The sequence below is a fragment of the Cherax quadricarinatus genome, chromosome 2, assembly GCF_038502225.1.
Source record: "Cherax quadricarinatus isolate ZL_2023a chromosome 2, ASM3850222v1, whole genome shotgun sequence".
Classification (NCBI taxonomy): Eukaryota; Metazoa; Arthropoda; class Malacostraca; order Decapoda; family Parastacidae; genus Cherax; species Cherax quadricarinatus.
The window spans coordinates 34,016,577-34,036,987 of record NC_091293.1 but is presented as its reverse complement, the minus strand read 5'-3'; the positions used below and the strand labels follow the sequence as shown (position 1 = coordinate 34,036,987).

Genomic DNA, 20,411 nt, shown 5'->3' with positions numbered 1-20,411 from the left:
CCTGAGCTTGCACTGTTTTCATTATTCCTTATCATTCCTCAACTAATATCATCTTGGAATTGCTCGGGTTGAGGACCGGTTTCTTCTGTGTCACCATTACTACAGTTGGACCAAGATGTTTGGGTATTTATTCTTCACAGTAATTTCACATTTTCTGCAAGAGATACATAGGATTCTTTCTTCTCTGACATGTTTGTATATAGCAGAGGAAGTATTGGTCCTAACACTTCCTCTCTTATGTATTGGGACCATTATTATAATAAATAGTAATGGTCGCAATACAGATCCTTGCAGAGCGCCTTGTGTTACAGTTGTCCGTACACTCTATGCCTCCTGTTCCAATCATATTATTTATAAAAAAAAAAACGCATTTTAGGAGAGGAGCTTATGACGACGTTTCGGTCCGTTACAAGTGAAGCGAGAATAAGGGAAGGTCAGAAGACACTATAAGCTAAACTGACGAAGGAAGAAGCTTGTGGTGATAGTAGTAGTACTATTAGAAGTATTAGTAGTAATGATAGTATTAGATGCAGCAGTAGTAGAGGTAGTAATAGTAGCAGGAAATAAAGGAACTCTACTAGTCTGTGTATGCTTGTAGTAGTAGTAGTAGTTACTAGTTGTCAAAGGCACTTCTCGATAGACAATTGACCTCTGTGTGTGTGTACTTACCTAGTTGTGGCTGCAGGGGACGAGTCACAGCTCCTGGCTGCGCCTCTTCACTGGTCCCTACTAGGTCACTCTACCTGCTCCATGAACTTTATCATATTTCTTCTTAAAGCTGTGTATGGTACGTGCTTCCATTACATCACTTTCCAGATTGTTCCACTTCCTGACAACTCTGTGACTGAAGAAATACTTCCTAACACCCCTGTGACTCATCTGAGTCTTCAACTTCCAATTCTGACCCCTTCTTGCTGTGTCCCATCTCTGGAACATCATGTCTCTGTCCACTTTGTCGATTCTTCTCAGTATTTTGTATGTCGTTATCATATCTTCCCTATCTCTTCTGTCCTCCAGTGACGTCAGGTCTAGTTTGGCCACGTGAGGGTTCCAAACTGGTGCTGCATACTCCAGTGTGGGCCTGACGTACACGGTGTACAGGATCTTGAACGATTCCTTACCGAGATGTCGGAATGCTATTTATAGCTTTGCTAGGAGCCCATATGCTGCAGCAGTTATTTGGTTGATGTGCACCTCAGGAGATGTGCCCGGTATTATAATCACCCCATGATCCTTTTCCTTGAGTGAGGTTTGTAGTATCTGGGCCCCTAGACTGTACTCCATCTTCTGTTTTTCCCCAATCTTCATGACTTTGCACTTACTGGGGTTGAACTCCAGGAGACAGTTTCTGGACCAGGCCTACAACCTGTTCGGATCCTTTTGTAGTCCTGGCTGGTCCTCCTGCGATTGAATTCTCCTCATTAACTTCACATCGTCTGCAGATAGGGACACTTCTGAGTCTATTCCTTCCGTTATGTCATTCACATACACCAGAAACAGCACAGGTCCTTGGACTGACCCCTGTGGAATTCCGCTCGTCACAGGCGCCCACTCTGACACCTCGTTACGTAACCTAACTCCCTGATGTCTTCCTGTCAGGTATTCCTTGATCCTGTGTGAGTGTATGTGTGTGTGTGTACTCACCTAATTGTAGTTGCAAGGGTCGAGACTCAGCTCCTGGCCCCGCCTCTTCACTGATCGCTACTAGGTCCTCTCTCTGCTCCCTGAGCATTGTCATACCTCGTCTTAAAGCTGTGTATGGTTCCTGCCTCCACTATGTCACTTGCTAGGCTATTCCACTTCCTGATGACTCTATGACTGAAGAAATACTTCCTAACATCCCTGTGACTCGTCTGAGTCTTCAGCTTTCAATTGTGACCCCTTGTTTCTGTGTCCTCTCTCTGAAACATCCTGTCTCTGTCCACCTTATCTATTCCCCGCAGTATCTTGTATGTCGTTATCATGTCTCCCCTGACCCTCCTGTCCTCCAGTGTCGTCAGTCCGATTTCCTTCAACCTTTCATCGTAGGACATTCCCCTGAGGTCTGGAACTAGCCTTGTTGCAAACCTTTGTACTTTCTCTAACTTCTTGACGTGCTTGACCAGGTGTGGGTTCCAAACTGGTGCTGCATACTCCAGTATGGGCCTAACGTACACAGTGTACAGTGTCTTAAACGATTCCTTATTAAGGTATCGGAACGGTATTCTCAGGTTTGCCAGGCGCCCATGTGCTGCAGCAGTTATCTGGTTGATGTGTGCCTCCGGAGACGTGCTCAGTGTTATGGTCACCCCACGATCTTTCTCCTTGAGTGAGGTCTGTAGTCTTTGTCCACCTAGCCTATACTCTGTTTGCGGTCTTCTTTGCTCTTCCCCAATCTTCATGACTTTGTATTTGGCAGGGTTGAATTCGAGAAGCCAGTTTCTGGACCACATGTCCAGTCTGTCCAGGTCTCTTTGTAGTCCTGCCTGATCCTCATCCGATTTAATTCTCCTCATCAGATTCACATCATCTGCGAATAGGGACACTTCAGAGTCTAACTTTAGAGGCTCTGTGTGTGTGTGTGTGTGTGTGTGTGTGTGTGTGTGTGTGTGTGAGTGTGTGTATGTATGTTTGTATGTATGTTCTTATTTCCATTAGTTTGTTACTTGTGTGTTTACATAATTGTACTATCCTAATTACGAATTCGGGTTCAATCTATTTTTCTCTCTAATATTTATCAACAGTTCCCTTTTCCACTCTTCACATTTCCTTATCCCTTCGTAACTCTCTCCCTTTCCTACGCTGAATTCCCATCTCTCTGTCTCTGTCTCTGTGTCTCTCTCTGTCTGTCTGTCTCTCTCTCTCTCTCTCTCTCTCTCTCTCTCTCTCTCTCTCTCTCTCTCTCTCTCTCTCTCTCTCTCTCTCTCTCTCACTCTTTACCTAAAATTGAAAGCTTCTACTCAATTACAAAGATAGTTGTTATCTATTAGTTATTTGTTATTCTCTGAAATAATTTCACGGTTTTGCAGTAGTAGATTCTAAGGGCAAATGATTCATTAGATACAAAGAAATATACATATATCATTTGCTATACATATGCTATACATGTGCTATATGTAAATTTCTCTCAGATAGAGGATGACGCTGGAGCATTTTTGCAAGAGAAACTTTATTTTGGTCACTGGACTTCTTTTCCTGAGTATCTCTCTGTTGTAAAAAAGTGGCTTGCAAGAGCAGTGCTGAATGATTGCCCGTGAAGTAATGACCCCAGACAGGAAGTACTGTAGTAAACTGCTGGCATTTGGGATAATAATTGCTCTTGTTTCGCTGTCTAGATGAGAAGCTTTGAAAACATTAAAATTATACATGCCAAAAATATAACAAAGCATTACATGACAGTGTTCAAGGCTGAAATCATAGGTTAAATTAAGATTAGTTGGGACTCGACATAACTTGCTTTGCAGACATGTGTTGAAGTTAGAATGGAGTGCAGATCATCCACTAGAGTGGTCGAACTCAGAACGCTAAAGGACTTTTGACTTGTATAGTTTAGCAGCCGCTACTATCAAGCAAATAAGAGAACCACCTTCATAATGCAGGATTCTGGGTTGCTTAGCTTTGAAGTTCAGAATATAGTTCTTCATAATCGTTCATCGTCTATCATTAAAAAGCCTTCCATCCATCCTTACACAACTGCCGGAAATTGCTTCATGATATCAAAGGACGATCATCATCTAGTCTCTTTTACCAGCAAATGTAACCAACCATCACCAGACTTCCTGCATCTATAGCATTGTTCGATAATCTTTCTTCTCTATTTCTCTATCTTTAAATTATATTTCGTCTTTTCTCGATATCCGTCTCGTCCCCTTACGATTTACTAGGACACACACACACACACACACACACACACACACACACACACACACACACACACACACACACAACACACACACACACACACACACACACACACACACACACACACACACATATATATATATATATATATATATATATATATATATAATGTATGTCTGTATGTATACATATTCACATTCTTTCCTGTGCCTGAAGCTTCTGATCACCAATTGCCTGAGGAAAGAAATATAATCAGTTATTTCCGATTTCTGGGACATCGACTGACTTCCGAGGAAACGTTCTTAAAATTGGAATATTCATTCTTCCATGATGGACGGCTGTTCTGTTAGGAGTTAGTCGGTTAAGAATATGATCCCTGGTATATTGACGGGTGAAGAATATGCGGGGGTAGCCCGACTGAACTGGAAATTTTTATGTACTTTTTTGCATTGCCACAGTACTGTTTTTTGTTATAGGTAATCATGAAACATACCTGCTATTGAGTTGTGTCCCTTATTGAAAACTTTCAAATAATCTTTCTATTATGTTTTCACATACGTTCCCCACAGCATTGTTCTCTTAATCTTTATCCTTATGGTTTGCTAATTATTAACATTCACTCACTGAAAGAAATTATATTATATATATATATATATATATATATATATATATATATATATATATATATATATATATATATATATATATATATGCGTAATGATAAATTTAATCATATGAAACAGGAATCTTCTACATAGAAGTTAATTAAGATCGCAATCATTGCCACAGCCACGCTCACGGAAAAGTTCACAGTCACGCCCTCAGGAGAGTTCACAGCCACGCCCTCAGTCACGCCCACCAGACCAGCGACTCACCGATAAGGTCCCACTCCCCGTTTTTGATGAAGTCGCTAAGATCGCCGCCGTCCTCGGACTGAAGCTGCAGGTCAAGCTGGAAAAGACGATAATGATAGAGGTATGGCTGTACAGCGGTTATGGAAGTGGTACACTTTAAAGTGGGGTGAAGGTACGACTTGATGTTTGTAACGGGATCTAGTGTCAATAAAATGAAACTACTCTCCTCAAGTTAGGAGATCTAATTAAGTCCTATTCCTCAGGCATTGATGTGTTTAGCGCTTAGTTATGATTATAACAATCACCAGACACTGAATAACCCCTGTGCTAACGCTTCCTATTGATATATATATATATATATATATATATATATATATATATATATATATATATATATATATATATTATCAACCCTTCCTCAGCCCTCTGGACAACAGTTTTGGTAATCCCGCACCTCCTCCTAACTTCCAAACTACGAATTCTCTGCATTATATTCACACCACACATTGCCCTCAGACATGACATCTCCACTGCCTCCAGCCTTCTCCTCGCTGCAACATTCATCACCCACGCTTCACACCCATATAAGAGCGTTGGTAAAACTATACTCTCATACATTCCCCTCTTTGCCTCCAAGGACAAAGTTCTTTGTCTCCACAGACTCCTAAGTGCACCACTCACTCTTTTTCCCTCATCAATTCTATGATTCACCTCATCTTTCATAGACCCATCCGCTGACACGTCCACTCCCAAATATCTGAATACGTTCACCTCCTCCATACTCTCTCCCTCCAATCTGATATTCAATCTTTCATCACCTAATCTTTTTGTTATCCTCATAACCTTACTCTTTCCTGTATTCACCTTTAATTTTCTTCTTTTGCACACCCTACCAAATTCATCCACCAATCTCTGCAACTTCTCTTCAGAATCTCCCAAGAGCACAGTGTCATCAGCAAAGAGCAGCTGTGACAACTCCCACTTTGTGTGTGATTCTTTATCTTTTAACTCCACGCCTCTTGCCAAGACCCTCGCATTTACTTCTCTTACAACCCCATCTATAAATATATTAAACAACCACGGTGACATCACACATCCTTGTCTAAGGCCTACTTTTACTGGGAAAAAATTTCCCTCTTTCCTACATACTCTAACTTGAGCCTCACTATCCTCGTAAAAACTCTTCACTGCTTTCAGTAACCTACCTCCTACACCATACACTTGCAACATCTGCCACATTGCCACAGAAGTTTGTGGTTACAGGAAAGTGGGTGCAGGAGGGAAGAGGAGCGATTGGTGGAATGATGATGTAAAGAGAGTAGTAAGGGAGAAAAAGTTAGCATATGAGAAGTTTTTACAAAGTAGAAGTGATGCAAGGAGGGAACAGTATATGGAGAAAAAGAGAGAGGTTAAGAGAGTGGTGAAGCAATGTAAAAAGAGAGCAAATGAGAGAGTGGGTGAGATGTTATCAACAAATTTTGTTGAAAATAAGAAAAAGTTTTGGAGTGAGATTAACAAGTTAAGAAAGCCTAGAGAACAAATTGATTTGTCAGTTAAAAATAGGAGAGGAGAGTTATTAAATGGAGAGTTAGAGGTATTGGGAAGATGGAAGGAATATTTTGAGGAATTGTTAAATGTTGATGAAGATAGGGAAGCTGTGATTTCGTGTATAGGGCAAGGAGGAATAACATCTTGTAGGAGTGAGGAAGAGCCAGTTGTGAGTGTGGGGGAAGTTCGTGAGGCAGTAGGTAAAATGAAAGGGGGTAAGGCAGCCGGGATTGATGGGATAAAGATAGAAATGTTAAAAGCAGGTGGGGATATAGTTTTGGAGTGGTTGGTGCAATTATTTAATAAATGTATGGAAGAGGGTAAGGTACCTAGGGATTGGCAGAGAGCATGCATAGTTCCTTTGTATAAAGGCAAAGGGGATAAAAGAGAGTGCAAAAATTATAGGGGGATAAGTCTGTTGAGTGTACCTGGTAAAGTGTATGGTAGAGTTATAATTGAAAGAATTAAGAGTAAGACGGAGAATAGGATAGCAGATGAGCAAGGAGGCTTTAGGAAAGGTAGGGGGTGTGTGGACCAGGTGTTTACAGTGAAACATATAAGTGAACAGTATTTAGATAAGGCTAAAGAGGTCTTTGTGGCATTTATGGATTTGGAAAAGGCGTATGACAGGGTGGATATATATATATATATATATATATATACTTTAAAAGTGGTGTAAGATGTTGTGATCGTCTTGCATATTCCCTGGTGTGTCCCGGACCGGGTCTTCTCCATCTCCGTGGAGTGACCTGGCATTGGCTTCCCGTTGGGGAAAATTAGTGATTGAAACAGTACAACTAGTTTTCATATATTAAGAATTCATCCTAGCCTGGATATTATAATAAAGGATCAAGTCATACTTCTACCATAAAGTATTATATATTTTTGTATTTCGGTTGGTGCGCGATCCGAGAGAAGTATCTCCGTACGGCATAATCTCAGAACCCTGTACGACAGTGAACGCGACGGGAACAGCACAGAGTGCGGCAGGGTTTCTTGTGACGATAAACATTAATAAACATTAGCGTTCACTGAATATTTGAAATGAAAATGAAGAGGCATTTACAATTTATCACGCGGACACTAATAACCCAATTTCTTCAATAAAAATGGTAAACTAGAATATTCACAGTTCCAAACTAACTCATATCTTCAGCTAAGAAACACCAGCTTTGAAGCCAAATTGAACAGGCATATCACAGAAAGACCGATATTCCAAAATAGATATTAAGTTTGAAGCCGCTAAGAATTTGCATTGTCAAGTTATAACCATAAAGTGTTGAAGCTAATGAGATGAGGCACTCGGAAGTTATTACATGAAAACTAATACACTAATTTTCCTAGCTTCTGCCATATAGCAGGAATATTGGGATATACACAGACAAAAATCAATCCAACGTTTTAAAACCTAGGTCATTATTTATGTTAGTAAGAAAGGAAGTATGCATGTTGTTACAATGGTCTTGAGGGCACACAAATGTTGTTGCCATATAAAAGTATCTAGTATGACCCAGTTAAGTCGACGCTGTGACTTATTTCTGATCGAAATAGACATTTTGCAGTTACTTCACAGAAACAAATTAGATTAATTAAAATGGCTCATTAGAGCTTACACAACCCAAAATAAAGGGGAAACTTCCTTAGAGGAAAGCAAATTAACACTAGAGCCGACCAGAAACGACAGTCTTTTGTTACTGCACAGACTCCAACAAAATTGGCGCCCATAGAGCCTAACCCCGAGAAATATTTCATCTATTTCATCAGATGAATCAGCCAATAAAATTAAAACCGTTCATATTTGTTCATTGTTAATCATGGGATAACATAAGTAGGGGTTAAAGGGTATTAGTAGAAATTTGGCTCTTAGAAATATTATCGGAAAGGTATAGAAGAGTCTCAAGTAAGGCATATTAACCTACACTGAAAAGGATAGTAGACAATATTTAGAGATATGTCTGAATACCCCTGGGAACATTTGAGTACTCCAGAGGAGGACATTTAAATGGACAAATAACACATTCTGTTCCTTTTATTAATTAAAAAGGCTACACAGAATAATAGCAATCAAGATATATATAGTATCCAATGAGAAAAGTAGTTTCTCAAATCACATGACCTGTTACAAGCGGCTAGAAAAAGCTTGGGACTGGCTATTATATCTTCTAATTTCATACTTGACATCTGAGAAACCATTCTACCCCATATGTGGAGTAGGAGGATGGTGGTGGTATGGGGTTGGCACCGACCGTTGGCCACATTCTGAGAGAAGCGGCGGTCAGTGACACGCCCTCACTCTCCCTGCTTTAGTTGCTCCCTGGCAACATTGCATAGCTCCTGATGATTATTTTGCGTATATATATATATATATATATATATATATATATATATATATATATATATATATATATATATATATATATATATATATATTTATATATATATATTGTGTGTGTGTGTGTGTGTGTGTGTGTGTGTGTGTGTGTGTGTGTGTGTGTGTGTGCATGCGTATGTGTGTGTACAATATTTGTTTTGAGTTCTTCAAGAAAGCCCAATATGACATAGTTTTTCGTAGAAACTTGGCAAATTTGCACCTACACAGCTCAACTTCAATGCAAGAATACTTCCAATTATGACGAGGAATCTATTTTATTTAATGAGAATTTGAAGCATCAAAGAAGGCATTCTCTAAATAATTGCTCTGAATCCAACGATTCCAATTTTTTTTTTTCAGCCTTCTAATAAAAATGCATCAGCGTTAATATTTTGAAGCTGATTCATGGGGATATTCTTAAATTATTGAATGGCAATCAATATCAGTATTTATTTAATTAAACTAGCAAATTAGAAGTAACGCAGCTCAATAACACTGCAAACTTTGCTCTCCGGAAAACACATCATCAAGGATGAAAATTCAGAGCCGATTCCAGGATACTGACAAATTTGCCTGGACACAGAGAGAACGTAATGGGAGCTGTTCTGTCTGTAAGATGCACCGCCCAGTAAATAATGAAGTCATTCAGATGAGGTAGAGTCAGATATTCCTGAAGTGGTAAGTAAAACATGTGCAACGGTTAAGTATGTTAATTCCGAGTCCCTCTTCAATCTAACCCATCTCACTTGCAACCAGTGGTCAGGAAAACTTGTCGAAAATGTCCTCTTTACCAAGATGCCTATATGTTGGAGTGTCTTACAGTGTGAATATAGATACCTAACTGTTGCACATGTGTCTTACTTATCAACTTGTCGGTATTGTATACCATGATCATATTCATATAAGGTGATTTAACGGGAATAAAAAATCATACTATTTTCCACATAAAATTAACAGATGTGTATCTACACACCTTAAATTTCACTTCCCGAATCCCATCATCGAAATAGGAGGAATCTTTTTTGAATGGTTGAAGCAGAGGGTTTTGAAAGTTATTGGAGCCGTTCCTGATCACTGAGCCCCGCACACTGCAGTTGTTCCAAGAATTTTACCCTAGTTTTTATACATCAAGGTAGAAAATTTCAAACCAGTCGGACGAGCGAAATAAAAACAAAAAGTCAGAGAAAGAAAAAAAAAATAAATATCCACTTATGGTGTTAGAGTATTCTGAAAGCTTTCAGAACCTGTTCTCGTGAGGTAATATGAAATTATTCCTTCAAGACATCTATTACAATTGCTCCTGGAGCAGAATCTGGTGTAGTAGTACATGACATCATATATATATATATATATATATATATATATATATATATATATATATATATATATATATATATATATATATATATACAAAACAACCACTGTGAAAAAATAGAGAAATTCCAAGCGCTTTTGTAACTACTCACATTATCAAGGAACAATGAAAGTAATGCATCAAAGGAAGGCATATAAAGGGTCTAGACCACACCTCATTATCAAATCCCACAACAAAGCAACACCTGATGCGCGACTCATAAGAAAGGGAACACTGCAACAGGCCCGCTGGCCCAACTAGACAGGTCCTTCACACAACCCACCAACAAACTATTCTACCCAAGAATTAAGAATTTTAAAATTTATTATTTGTCCCATGTATTATTAAATTCTTCCCAAATTCTATTAATTATAAATGGATCTAATTTATATAAACCAAAGGAAATATTCGTATTATTGTCAACACTGCTTTTTATGAAAAAAGATTCAATTATATTTTTGACAATAATATGAATATTTCCTTTGATTTATATGAATTAGATCCATTTATAATTAATAGACTTTGGGAAGAATTTAATAATGCATAGGACAAATAATAAATTTTAAAATTCTTAATTCTTGGGTAGAATAGTTTGTTGGTGGGTTGCGTGAAGGACCTGTCTAGTTTGGCCAGCGGACCTGCTGAAGTGTTCTCTTTCTTATGAGTCGCGCGTCAGGTGTTGCTTTGTTGTGGGATGTGATAGTGAGGTGTGGTCTAGACCCTTTATATGCCTTCCTTTGATGCATTATTTTCATTGTTCCTTATAATGTGAGTAGTCACAAAAGCACTTGGAATTTCTCTATTCTTTCACAGTGGTTGTTTTGCATATTCTGAAATCACCTGTTTACTGTGATCTTATTGCATATATATATATATATATATATATATATATATATATATATATATATATATATATATATATATATATATATGCAAGGAATTCGCGAGAGCAGGCGAAATATACACAAACACTGATCTCTGGATATATATATATTATATATATATATATATATATATATATATATATATATATATATATATATATATATATATATATATGGTATTGATCAATAACAATATTGCGCTGGCCAAGGATTTGAACCCATGTTGTACTGGCCCGCCATTGTGAGCGAGAACCAAATACACCTTAACCCACAGGATTGGGTGGTCCTCTGGGTTAAGGCGTCATGTGGTTCTTGCTCCGGTACAATATGGGTTCATATATATATATATATATATATATATATATATATATATATATATATATATATATAATATATATATATATATATGCAATAAGATCACAGTAAACAGGTGATTTCAGAATATGCAAAACAACCACTGTGAAAGAATAGAGAAATTCCAAGCGCTTTCGTGACTACTCACATTATCAAGGAACTATGAAAGTAAAGCATCCAAGGAAGGTATACAAGGGGGTCTGGCCAACACCTCACTATCATGTAAGAGATTTTAACCATCCAATTGATTTTCAAAAAGTTGAGAAAGTAGTATCAAGCAAGTCCATGGTCGACAGGAATATAATTGAATCTTGTTTCATAAAAAGCAGTTTTGACAATAATATGAATATTTCCTTTGGTTTATATAAATTAGATCCATTTATAATTAATAGAATTTGGGAAGAATTTAATAATACACTGGCCAAATAATAATTTTAAAAATTTTCTTGGGTAGAATAGTTTGTTGGTGGTTGTGCAAAGGACCTGTCCAGTTGGGCCGGCGCGCGTCAGGTGTTTAACCGTTGTGGGATCTGATAGTGAGGTGTTGGCCAGACCCCCTTATATACCTTCTTGGATGCTTTACTTTCATAGTTCCTTGATAATGTTAGTCACGAAAGCGCTTGGAATTTCTCTATTCTTTCAGAGTGGTTGTTTTGCATATATATATATATATATATATATATATATATATATATGTATATATATATATATATATGTGTGTGTGTGTGTGTGTGTGTGTGTGTGTGTGTGTGTGTGTGTCATGCCGAATAGGTAAAACTTTTGATTTTGGCTTAAATGGCAACACTCTTCTTGCCGAATAAGGCAAGCGAGAATTTGTGTATGCAATAAATTCCAAAAAATCGTTCTGAACCTAAAGAAAAGATATATTTCATTGTGCTTATTTATTATTAAATTATTATAAATTTATCTAAAATATATTTAGCTCGATTAGGCTAAATTAAATTGCTCTTGTTATAATATGGTTAGATAATTTTCCTAAGGTTCTTTCGGTAGAAAATTATTATTATTTACATTAACATAAATGAAAAAAATAGATATCTTTAAACGTATAGGATTTTTTTTTAGAAAAGACTTAATTTTAAATGAGTTCTTGCTAATTGGCCAATTTTACCTATTCGGCACGGCATATATATATATATATATATATATATATATATATATATATATATATATATATATATATATATATATATATAAATACAGTTAGAATTTTTGCAGACAGTAAATGACAGACAAGCGTTCAAATGCATTTCGATTATTTAAGTATTGTATAATAATTTGGATTCTGACTGATTAAGTCAAGCATTCGTTAAAGTGTATTGGTAATAATAACTCTTACTATTCTTATAAGTAAGATTCTCCAGTTATTAAAGCTCCGATACTTGATAATCCTACACTACATGGACGTCCGCTGGAACTTTTTCTGGGCGATAGGGGAAGGGAGAGGAATTATTTTTCAAGGAGGAGCACAAACTTTTCGAGCGAAGGGAGGCAATGAGATAAACAGACTTAATGCTGGCAATCAATATAATTGTTTTCCCTATTTTTTTTTTTTTTAACTGACATCACTAAATTCTCTTGAGTACTTCCCAGCATTAATTGAAATTGAAATTAAGACTCATGTGCAACATCTGGGTATCTTTATTGTAGACGTTTTGCCATCCAGTGGCTTTATCAGTACAAATTCCAGGACATAAATTGAAGACAGAACTATGTACAGAAGATGAGGTAATTAGACCCTCAGCCTTGGAGTTGGTGTGAAGAGCACCGTAGTCGTGGAGGTTCTAGAGCAGCACGAAGCACGAAGACGACCAGAGCTGTCATGAGGTGGGAAGGAAGAAGGATGAGAAAGGATGGAAATCTGGAAAAGGATGGGAGGGAGGAGGAGAGGAGGAAAAGAAAAACAAGTGGCCCAACCACTTTGGAACATGTGGTACAGAAGTACTGTAGACGTAGATGGAAAGGGACGAACGATGTCGGTACTTGGCTCACTAGGAGAGGATGGCAAAGGCGGCGGCAAGAGCTGGGAGTGTTAGAAGGTAAGCAGGATGAGTTATATTGTTGATGGTCGGCTTGAGGCTTGTTAGGCTACTGTCCCATTAGAAAGAGTCTGGAACTTCGGCTTTGGCATGTAGATGAGTTTAAACTTGCGGTCAGGGTCTATCCCTGGATCAGCAAGGAGATTGAGACAACGTGATGGTCTGCAGACGTACTTGACTTCTTCGCTCTGGAGGAGGGGGAGCAATGTCTGTGCATCTATTTCATTAGGATACTGCCGAGTGGTGAAGAAAGAGACTCTACGTATCGAATTGTTGGGACGATTATCCTCAGAGTCAGAGGCAGGCGAAATCGTTGATTGGACAGTTTTGTTGGTGGTGGAAGACGAGGACGCTGCTCGTGTCTTGACAGATGTAGTGGCTGGCGTTGGAGGTGGTTTCTCATTGGTGGAGGGAGGTGGAGGCACGTGAGGCAGTGAGGGCTCTGATTGGTTCCTGGCAGTTGTGGTGGCTGGGGGAGGAGGCGGTCTCTCATTGGTGGAATGTGAAGTAGAGCAGGTGGCTTCTTCAGAAATCATATCTTGCAAGTCATCTGGTGCCTCGAAGCTGACGATTTTTGGAATAATCCTCTAAACATCAACTGAAGCAGGACTAGCTGGGAAGTTGAATGAAGGCAGATTGTCGAGGGCAAGAATTCCATTCACAGTTGTATTGAAACAACCCTGGTTAGCTGCATTTTGCATGTGTGCATACATCAGGCAGTAGTAGAATTTTGTTGAAATATCTGGTAGAGGAGAGGCAATGAGTGGTGGAGGCTGCTGAGTGGCTTGTAAAATCTTGGTGGTGGTTGTCTGTAGCTTAGCTATAGCAGCATAAGTAGGAGAGTTTCCTGTAGTCTTCTTCAGGTCTTCCTTTGGCTACTTAGAAAGGATCTCCTTACAAACAGGACATTTGGCTGCCAATGTATGGTGGTCACTCTTACAGTTGATGCAGGTAGGAACAGCAGTTGAGGTGCAGGAACGAAAGTCGTGACCTTCAGACCCACAGGTTGAACAGATATTCTTGTTCTTCACATGACATTCGGGAGTTGAATGATTGTAGAAGTAGCATGTAGGAGTAGGAGTAGCTCTGGCCGTCATAGTGACGTCCAGAAACGTGACCTTGAGCATCGAGGAAGCGTTGGGAATCTTCACAATAGAGGCAATCTTGGCCCAGGCGTTAAAGTCTTCAATTGATGACTTAATGTCGTCGGGAGGCATGGTTGTGATGAGCTTATCAAGGCGTTTCATGAACACTGACCGTTTAGCTAGCATGTAAGGTGAGGTAGAGATGGTAAAGCCATGGTCGTCTAATATCTTCAGTGCAGCAGGCGTGAATACCTTGTCTGCTTCTTCATCATCAAGAAAGGTGACAGGAAAAGCTTCTTTCAGAGTAGTAATGTTCGAGAACTTAACTCTCAGACTAGACTGGAGAGAAGATTCAAGTTCAAGCTTCGTGGCATCGTTGATGACAGCAGTCTTAGGTTTAATCCTCACACGATGAGACATCGTGGAGATGGTAAAGGTTCCCCTCCCCAACAGGGATCGTAGGGAGATTGAGAAGTGCAAGAGCGTCTGTGACCGTACAGGACGAAGTCTACAGACCGAATCCTGTGTATCTGTGAATCTCTGTATTTCGTTCTGGAGCAGAGGCAAGGAGACTGGCGCTTATATACTAACGTCAGGTTAGAATTTGTATTGATAAAGCCTTTGGATGGCGAAATATCCACATTAAAGCTACCCAGATGTTGCACATGTGTCTTAATTTCATCTTATCGGTATTGTATACCATTCTCGTACATTAATCGAAGTCTCTTACAGAAGTGTTTTCTTGCACAGATATGACATTCCAGCAAGACTGTTTTCCAAAGCAAGTTTTAGCTGGATGCGACCCATAACAGTCGGCTAAAACAAACAGGCATTTATGTTTATTAATAGGCAGAGAAGTGTAGCATGGGTGTAAGGAAACTTAACACAAGCCTGATCATGGAGGGAGGAGCGGACAACTGCTTTAATTCCTTGCCCATCCTCTTATCATTTCAGCGGACGACGTTAATTGTTTTGCTTGATTAAACAAAATCTCATTTTAAGCATATGAGGAACATAAGAGCAGTTAAGATAATGCAGTGTATTAAATATTTGTTTCATATTTTTCATTAATATTTATATTTTCACCTAGTTTTACTGACATCCAGTTTATTACTTTTTTTCAAAGACAAAAACCAAAGACAGCAACTTAAATCTCTCCCATAAATACACTGAAGATAATATGTAAAGCTATTTTCCCTTTTCTAGTCCTACCTGCCATCCTGAGTAGGTCCACGATCCGAACTTCATTTTACACCGCTGGTCATCGAAAGGGAACCAAGTAATATCTATTTTACAGGTAGACTTGAAGATCCCCGGTGGGATGTAGAGGCAGTTCCCGCTGGAGGACACGACCACCTTCGTCTGGTAAGTGCCGTCGAAGCCCTCGTCAGCGCTGGAAGGAAACAGCGACATTATTATTTCTTCCTGTAGGCAAAGAGGTTGGGCGATGTTTCTGTCGCTGCTGGTGTCAGAGAAGCTTTTTAGTAGCTACTGGTGTTTAATAGTAGTGATAATGTGAACTGTTTTGATAAGTATAAAACATGTAAACTACACATGGGTCATTATTGTCATACTTCACCTACACGCTAATATCACGTAAAGTCTGATCGGTTAACTAGGGAATATGACTAACTCTCGGTGTATATTCAGTAAGATATACACCACTCATTTTACATTATTTACCCTTGACAAACAAATGCTAGACGTTCACAGTGTCGAAGGGAAAGAGTGTGATTGTTTTTCCTAGTGTAACATAAACGTAAGTGAATAAATGAACCATAAATTATGTCGTAAGAGAGAGGAAATACCACGAGTGTTCTATTTAATGTATTAGAAAAAATATTTCTCACCTTTAGAACTGTAATTTTTTTAACAACTTCTTACTGAGAGTGGAGATTCTATAACACGTAACGTAATATACAAGGTATTCCTGTTGTCTTGCAAAATCGTAATCAACGCACAGTAATTCACTGAACCGAGTGGGTGTCGAACCCATGGCAAGCCTATCCTAAAATTAGCAGGCTAGTACGTTATTTACTGTACCATGCTAGCTTAATAACAATTAAACTAAATTAAATCTACACACACTAGGAGGTTAGCATGAGCTACACTGTGACCACAAATGGAGTTTTTTACAGACGAATCTCACACCAATATGGTTGTCGTAACTCTAGCTGAAGGCACTTCAAAGCCGTTATGAGTGACCTGCGATATCGTAATGTCTCGATTGTGAACTCACTGAGCGGAGTGGGGTTCGATATATGTTAAGCGATCAGATTACACCTCAAGGTATCGAACAATTTTAGTAAAACAATAATGAGATGAATAACTGCAGCAGAAAAGTGATAAGAGTCACGAAATTAATTGTAAAGAATTAATGCATATCGCAGCAATTTGAGTGTAAAATGAACATCGATGGATAGACAAAGAACTGCTATTATACTTAATCATATACCATGTGAAGACAGCATCAGCATTGACTTGATTACAAGACAACTGTTGATCACAGATTCCAGGAGGACTCCTTATGATACATGTTTTTAATTATATTCCTAAATCTTATCATAGTCGTATTCACTGTACTAAATAAATAATGGGTGCTCCCGATTATTAGAAACAACTAAAAATGCAAGATAATTTGACCTTTAATCATAATTATCACTCATAATCATAATGATCGCAAATCACAATAAAAGAAAAATTAAATTATTAAGTTGTTTTCCCAGATATTTTTGATATTTTATAATTATAGATCATATCATACTCTATCAAACTGGTTGGTTAATGATTAGTTATTGGGGTTTGAAGCCTGTCGACTACACGAGGGTAACCTTTTCACCACCAGATAAGAATACACCAATACCTAAAATAGTGATTAAACTCTCAGCGTATATACGCTGAGAGACATGCACCTCTCGCCATACACATCCTGTTTTTATTCAGTAATAAAACTAACAAAAAGTAATGTCAAATCATTTTAATTTTTTAAAAGACAAAATTAATAAGAATAAAATGTAGTGGTGTTAGCGTTCCTTTGGTAAGCTAAGTAAACAAAACATTTCTTTCTGAATCAGGAATTGCAGATGTCCACTTCAAAATAAAGAAATCCTCCAAATTAATAGACTGCAAACTCAGTCAATAAAAAGGGTTATAAAATTCAACGGTATTTCCATATTTATTGCAAATTAAATTCCGTTTTTATACAATTTGCCAAATTGTATTCCAATCCATGGAGTGAAAATACTCCTCTTCATCAGTGCACACGTTGATGGCATCAGTGAACACGTTGATGGCATCAGTGCACACGTTGATGACATCAGTGCACAGGTTGATGGTATCAGTGCACAGGTTGATGGTATCGGTGCACACATTGATGGTATCAGTGCACACGTTGATGGTAACAGTGCACACATTGATGGCATCAGTGCACACGTTGATGGCATCAGTGCACACGTTGATGGCATCAGTGCACAGGTTGATGGTATCAGTGCACACATTGATGGTATCAGTACACACATTGATGGCATCAGTGCACACGTTGATGGCATCAGTGTGACTGGAAATGATCAAAAACAGCAAGCACGAATTTGATGCTGACAAGTGAGACTGTGAAGCCTAAATCTGAGAGAAAACCTGGACCGCGGAGGCTTGTCAAGGTGGCCTGGAGTCGTAAGGAAGAGAATGAACAGATTGTTACCATTACTAATGTCTGCAATAAACCGGTAAGTCGTTGGATCAAGAGAGCAATAAAAAACAAGAGAAGTCAGTCTCTAAACATTTACGGGTTAAACGCTCCGACATGAAGATGATAATAAAAAAGTTCAACAGAGATCATCTTTCTCGCTCAGAGAAAGATGATCGTATACTTTTGAAATCTTCCTGGTTATTTTCAATTATCTCATTGCTAGACGTGTAGTCTTGTTTGGTTTGCTTTTAAGAACTTCTCGTGACCATAATAATGTTTTTTTGCGATAGAACATATATTTTTATTATTATGTATCCTCATCTAGCCTACAGAAGAATAAAAATCATTATACCATGAGCTTCAATAGTTCACAAGAAGCCCCACACTTACAACATAGAGATGAGGAAACTCTAGACAACGTTTATTCCCTTAGAAGGAGGCAAGGCTCCAGAAGACTGAAAACTAGCAAGTGTTACCCCAATTTTCAAGAAGGAAGACAAGATCTGTGTTCTCAAGAGTCGTTCCATCAGCTTGACATCAATTTTAGATAAATATATAGAAACTCTTATTATGTTTAATTTTCTGAAGCACTGATTTAATATCTGAAGATTAACATGGATTTCACAATTCCATTTTTTAATATATGCATATATATGTATATATATATATATATATATATATGTATGTATGTATGTATGTATGTATGTGTGTGTGTGTGTGTGTGTGTGTGTGTGTGTGTGTGTGTGTAAAATTGGTCAATTAGCAAGAACTCATTTAAAATTAACTCTTTTCTATAATTTTCTCTTATACGTTTTGAAGATATATTTGTTTCATTTATGTTAATGTAAAAATTAATAATTATGTGCCAAAAACCTTAGGAAACTTACCAACACTTATTTAAAAAAGGGCAATTTAATTTAGCCTAATCCAGCTAAATATATTTTAGATAAGTTTGCCATAATTTAATAATAAGCAAACTCAATGAAATTCAATTTTTTCGTTAGGTTCAGAATGAGTTTTGCCAAATTACTGCATACACAAATTTTCGCTTGCCTTATTCGGCAAGAAGAACGTTATTATTTAAGGCAAAATCTCAAGTTTTATCCATTCAGCAGAACCATTGTGAAAAAAATAGTGATATTCCAACCGGTTTCGTGACTTCTCACATTATCAAGGAATTGTTTAAATAAATGATCAACAAGAAGGCATGTAACGGCGAGACTACACCTCACAGTCACATCACAACACCCGACTCTGTGAAACACAACTGATACTTTACCCAAGCACTGAGATTTTTTACTTGTCTAATGTATCTTAAATTCTTCCCGAATTTTATTAATATGTAAATGAATCCAATTTGTATAAACCAAAAGCAATATTCTTATTATATTCATGCCGACCATGGACTTATACACAAATAACCCGCACGTAGGAGAGAGGAGCTTACGACGACGTTCCGGTCCGACTTGGAACATTTACGATCACATCGTCTGGTTGAATCTTCCCTTATACACAACTTTCCTTGTTTGAATCCTAGTTCTGGCTTTGTCTCTGTTGATGCCTTCCTTTCTCATTACATTGTAAAATGCTCCAAGCTTCAGAACACCCGTGACTTAAGGTGATTCTTTTTTCCCCTTCTCCCTCTTCCCCTTTCCTCTTTCTTCTTTGGGTTTTCTTTCTTCTGTCTTGGGTATTTGGTCCATTATTATTATTATATTTCCCCTTCTGTGTTCTTGTTCCTGCCCTTTGAAGGCCCCTAGCTCCCTTGCAGTGCTCCTCTTTCTTAGTCTTAGACTACGATTACTTCTTTTCCTACTACCTCTCTTGTCCCGTCCCTGTCTGTTGGCTTATATATACTCCCTCCTTCTCTCCTGTTTGTTAGTGTGACTCTGTAAATGGTCCAAGTCGGACCGAAATGTCGTCGTAAGCTCATCTCTCCTATGTGCGGGTTATTTGTGTATTGTTCCAGTCACGGTATTGTGCCTTTTTGTTATTTATTTATGACCATGGACTTGCTTAATACAATTTTCTTAGCCTTTTGAAACTCAATGCTAATGCTATATTTATGTTGCTTTAATCTTATTTCAAGATTTTTACCAGTTTGACTGTAATAAACTTTATCATATATTTTACAAGGAATCTCGTAGACACATCTGTCAGCATTTTTGGGGGAATTTTTTATCTGTATCAACATTTGTAAATACAACTTTGATATTAAAATTTTTAAGTAGAGACGGCATATCAACCAAGTTTTCATGGTAAGGAAGAACCAACATATTTTTAGTTGAATAAGGTTGGCTGTCATTTTTAGAATTGTAAAAAGTATTTCTGACAGTTTTAAAGAATTTATCATTTAAGTTTCTTGGATATTTTAGA

General features: G+C 37.9%; 1 protein-coding gene across 2 annotated transcripts in view; it reads right to left on the bottom strand.

Moving 5' to 3' along the window:
* LOC128691331 (neuronal acetylcholine receptor subunit alpha-7) overlaps positions 1–20,411 on the bottom strand; it is a 278,069-nt gene that overhangs the window by 221,123 nt on the left and 36,535 nt on the right. For both annotated transcript variants that reach the window (XM_070087772.1, XM_070087776.1), the window contains exons 3-4: positions 15,563–15,743; positions 4,716–4,791 (exon numbers count right to left, since the gene is read on the bottom strand). In XM_070087772.1, coding sequence (XP_069943873.1) covers positions 4,716–4,791; positions 15,563–15,743 — 257 coding nt within the window. The remainder of the gene's footprint in view (positions 1–4,715; positions 4,792–15,562; positions 15,744–20,411) is intronic.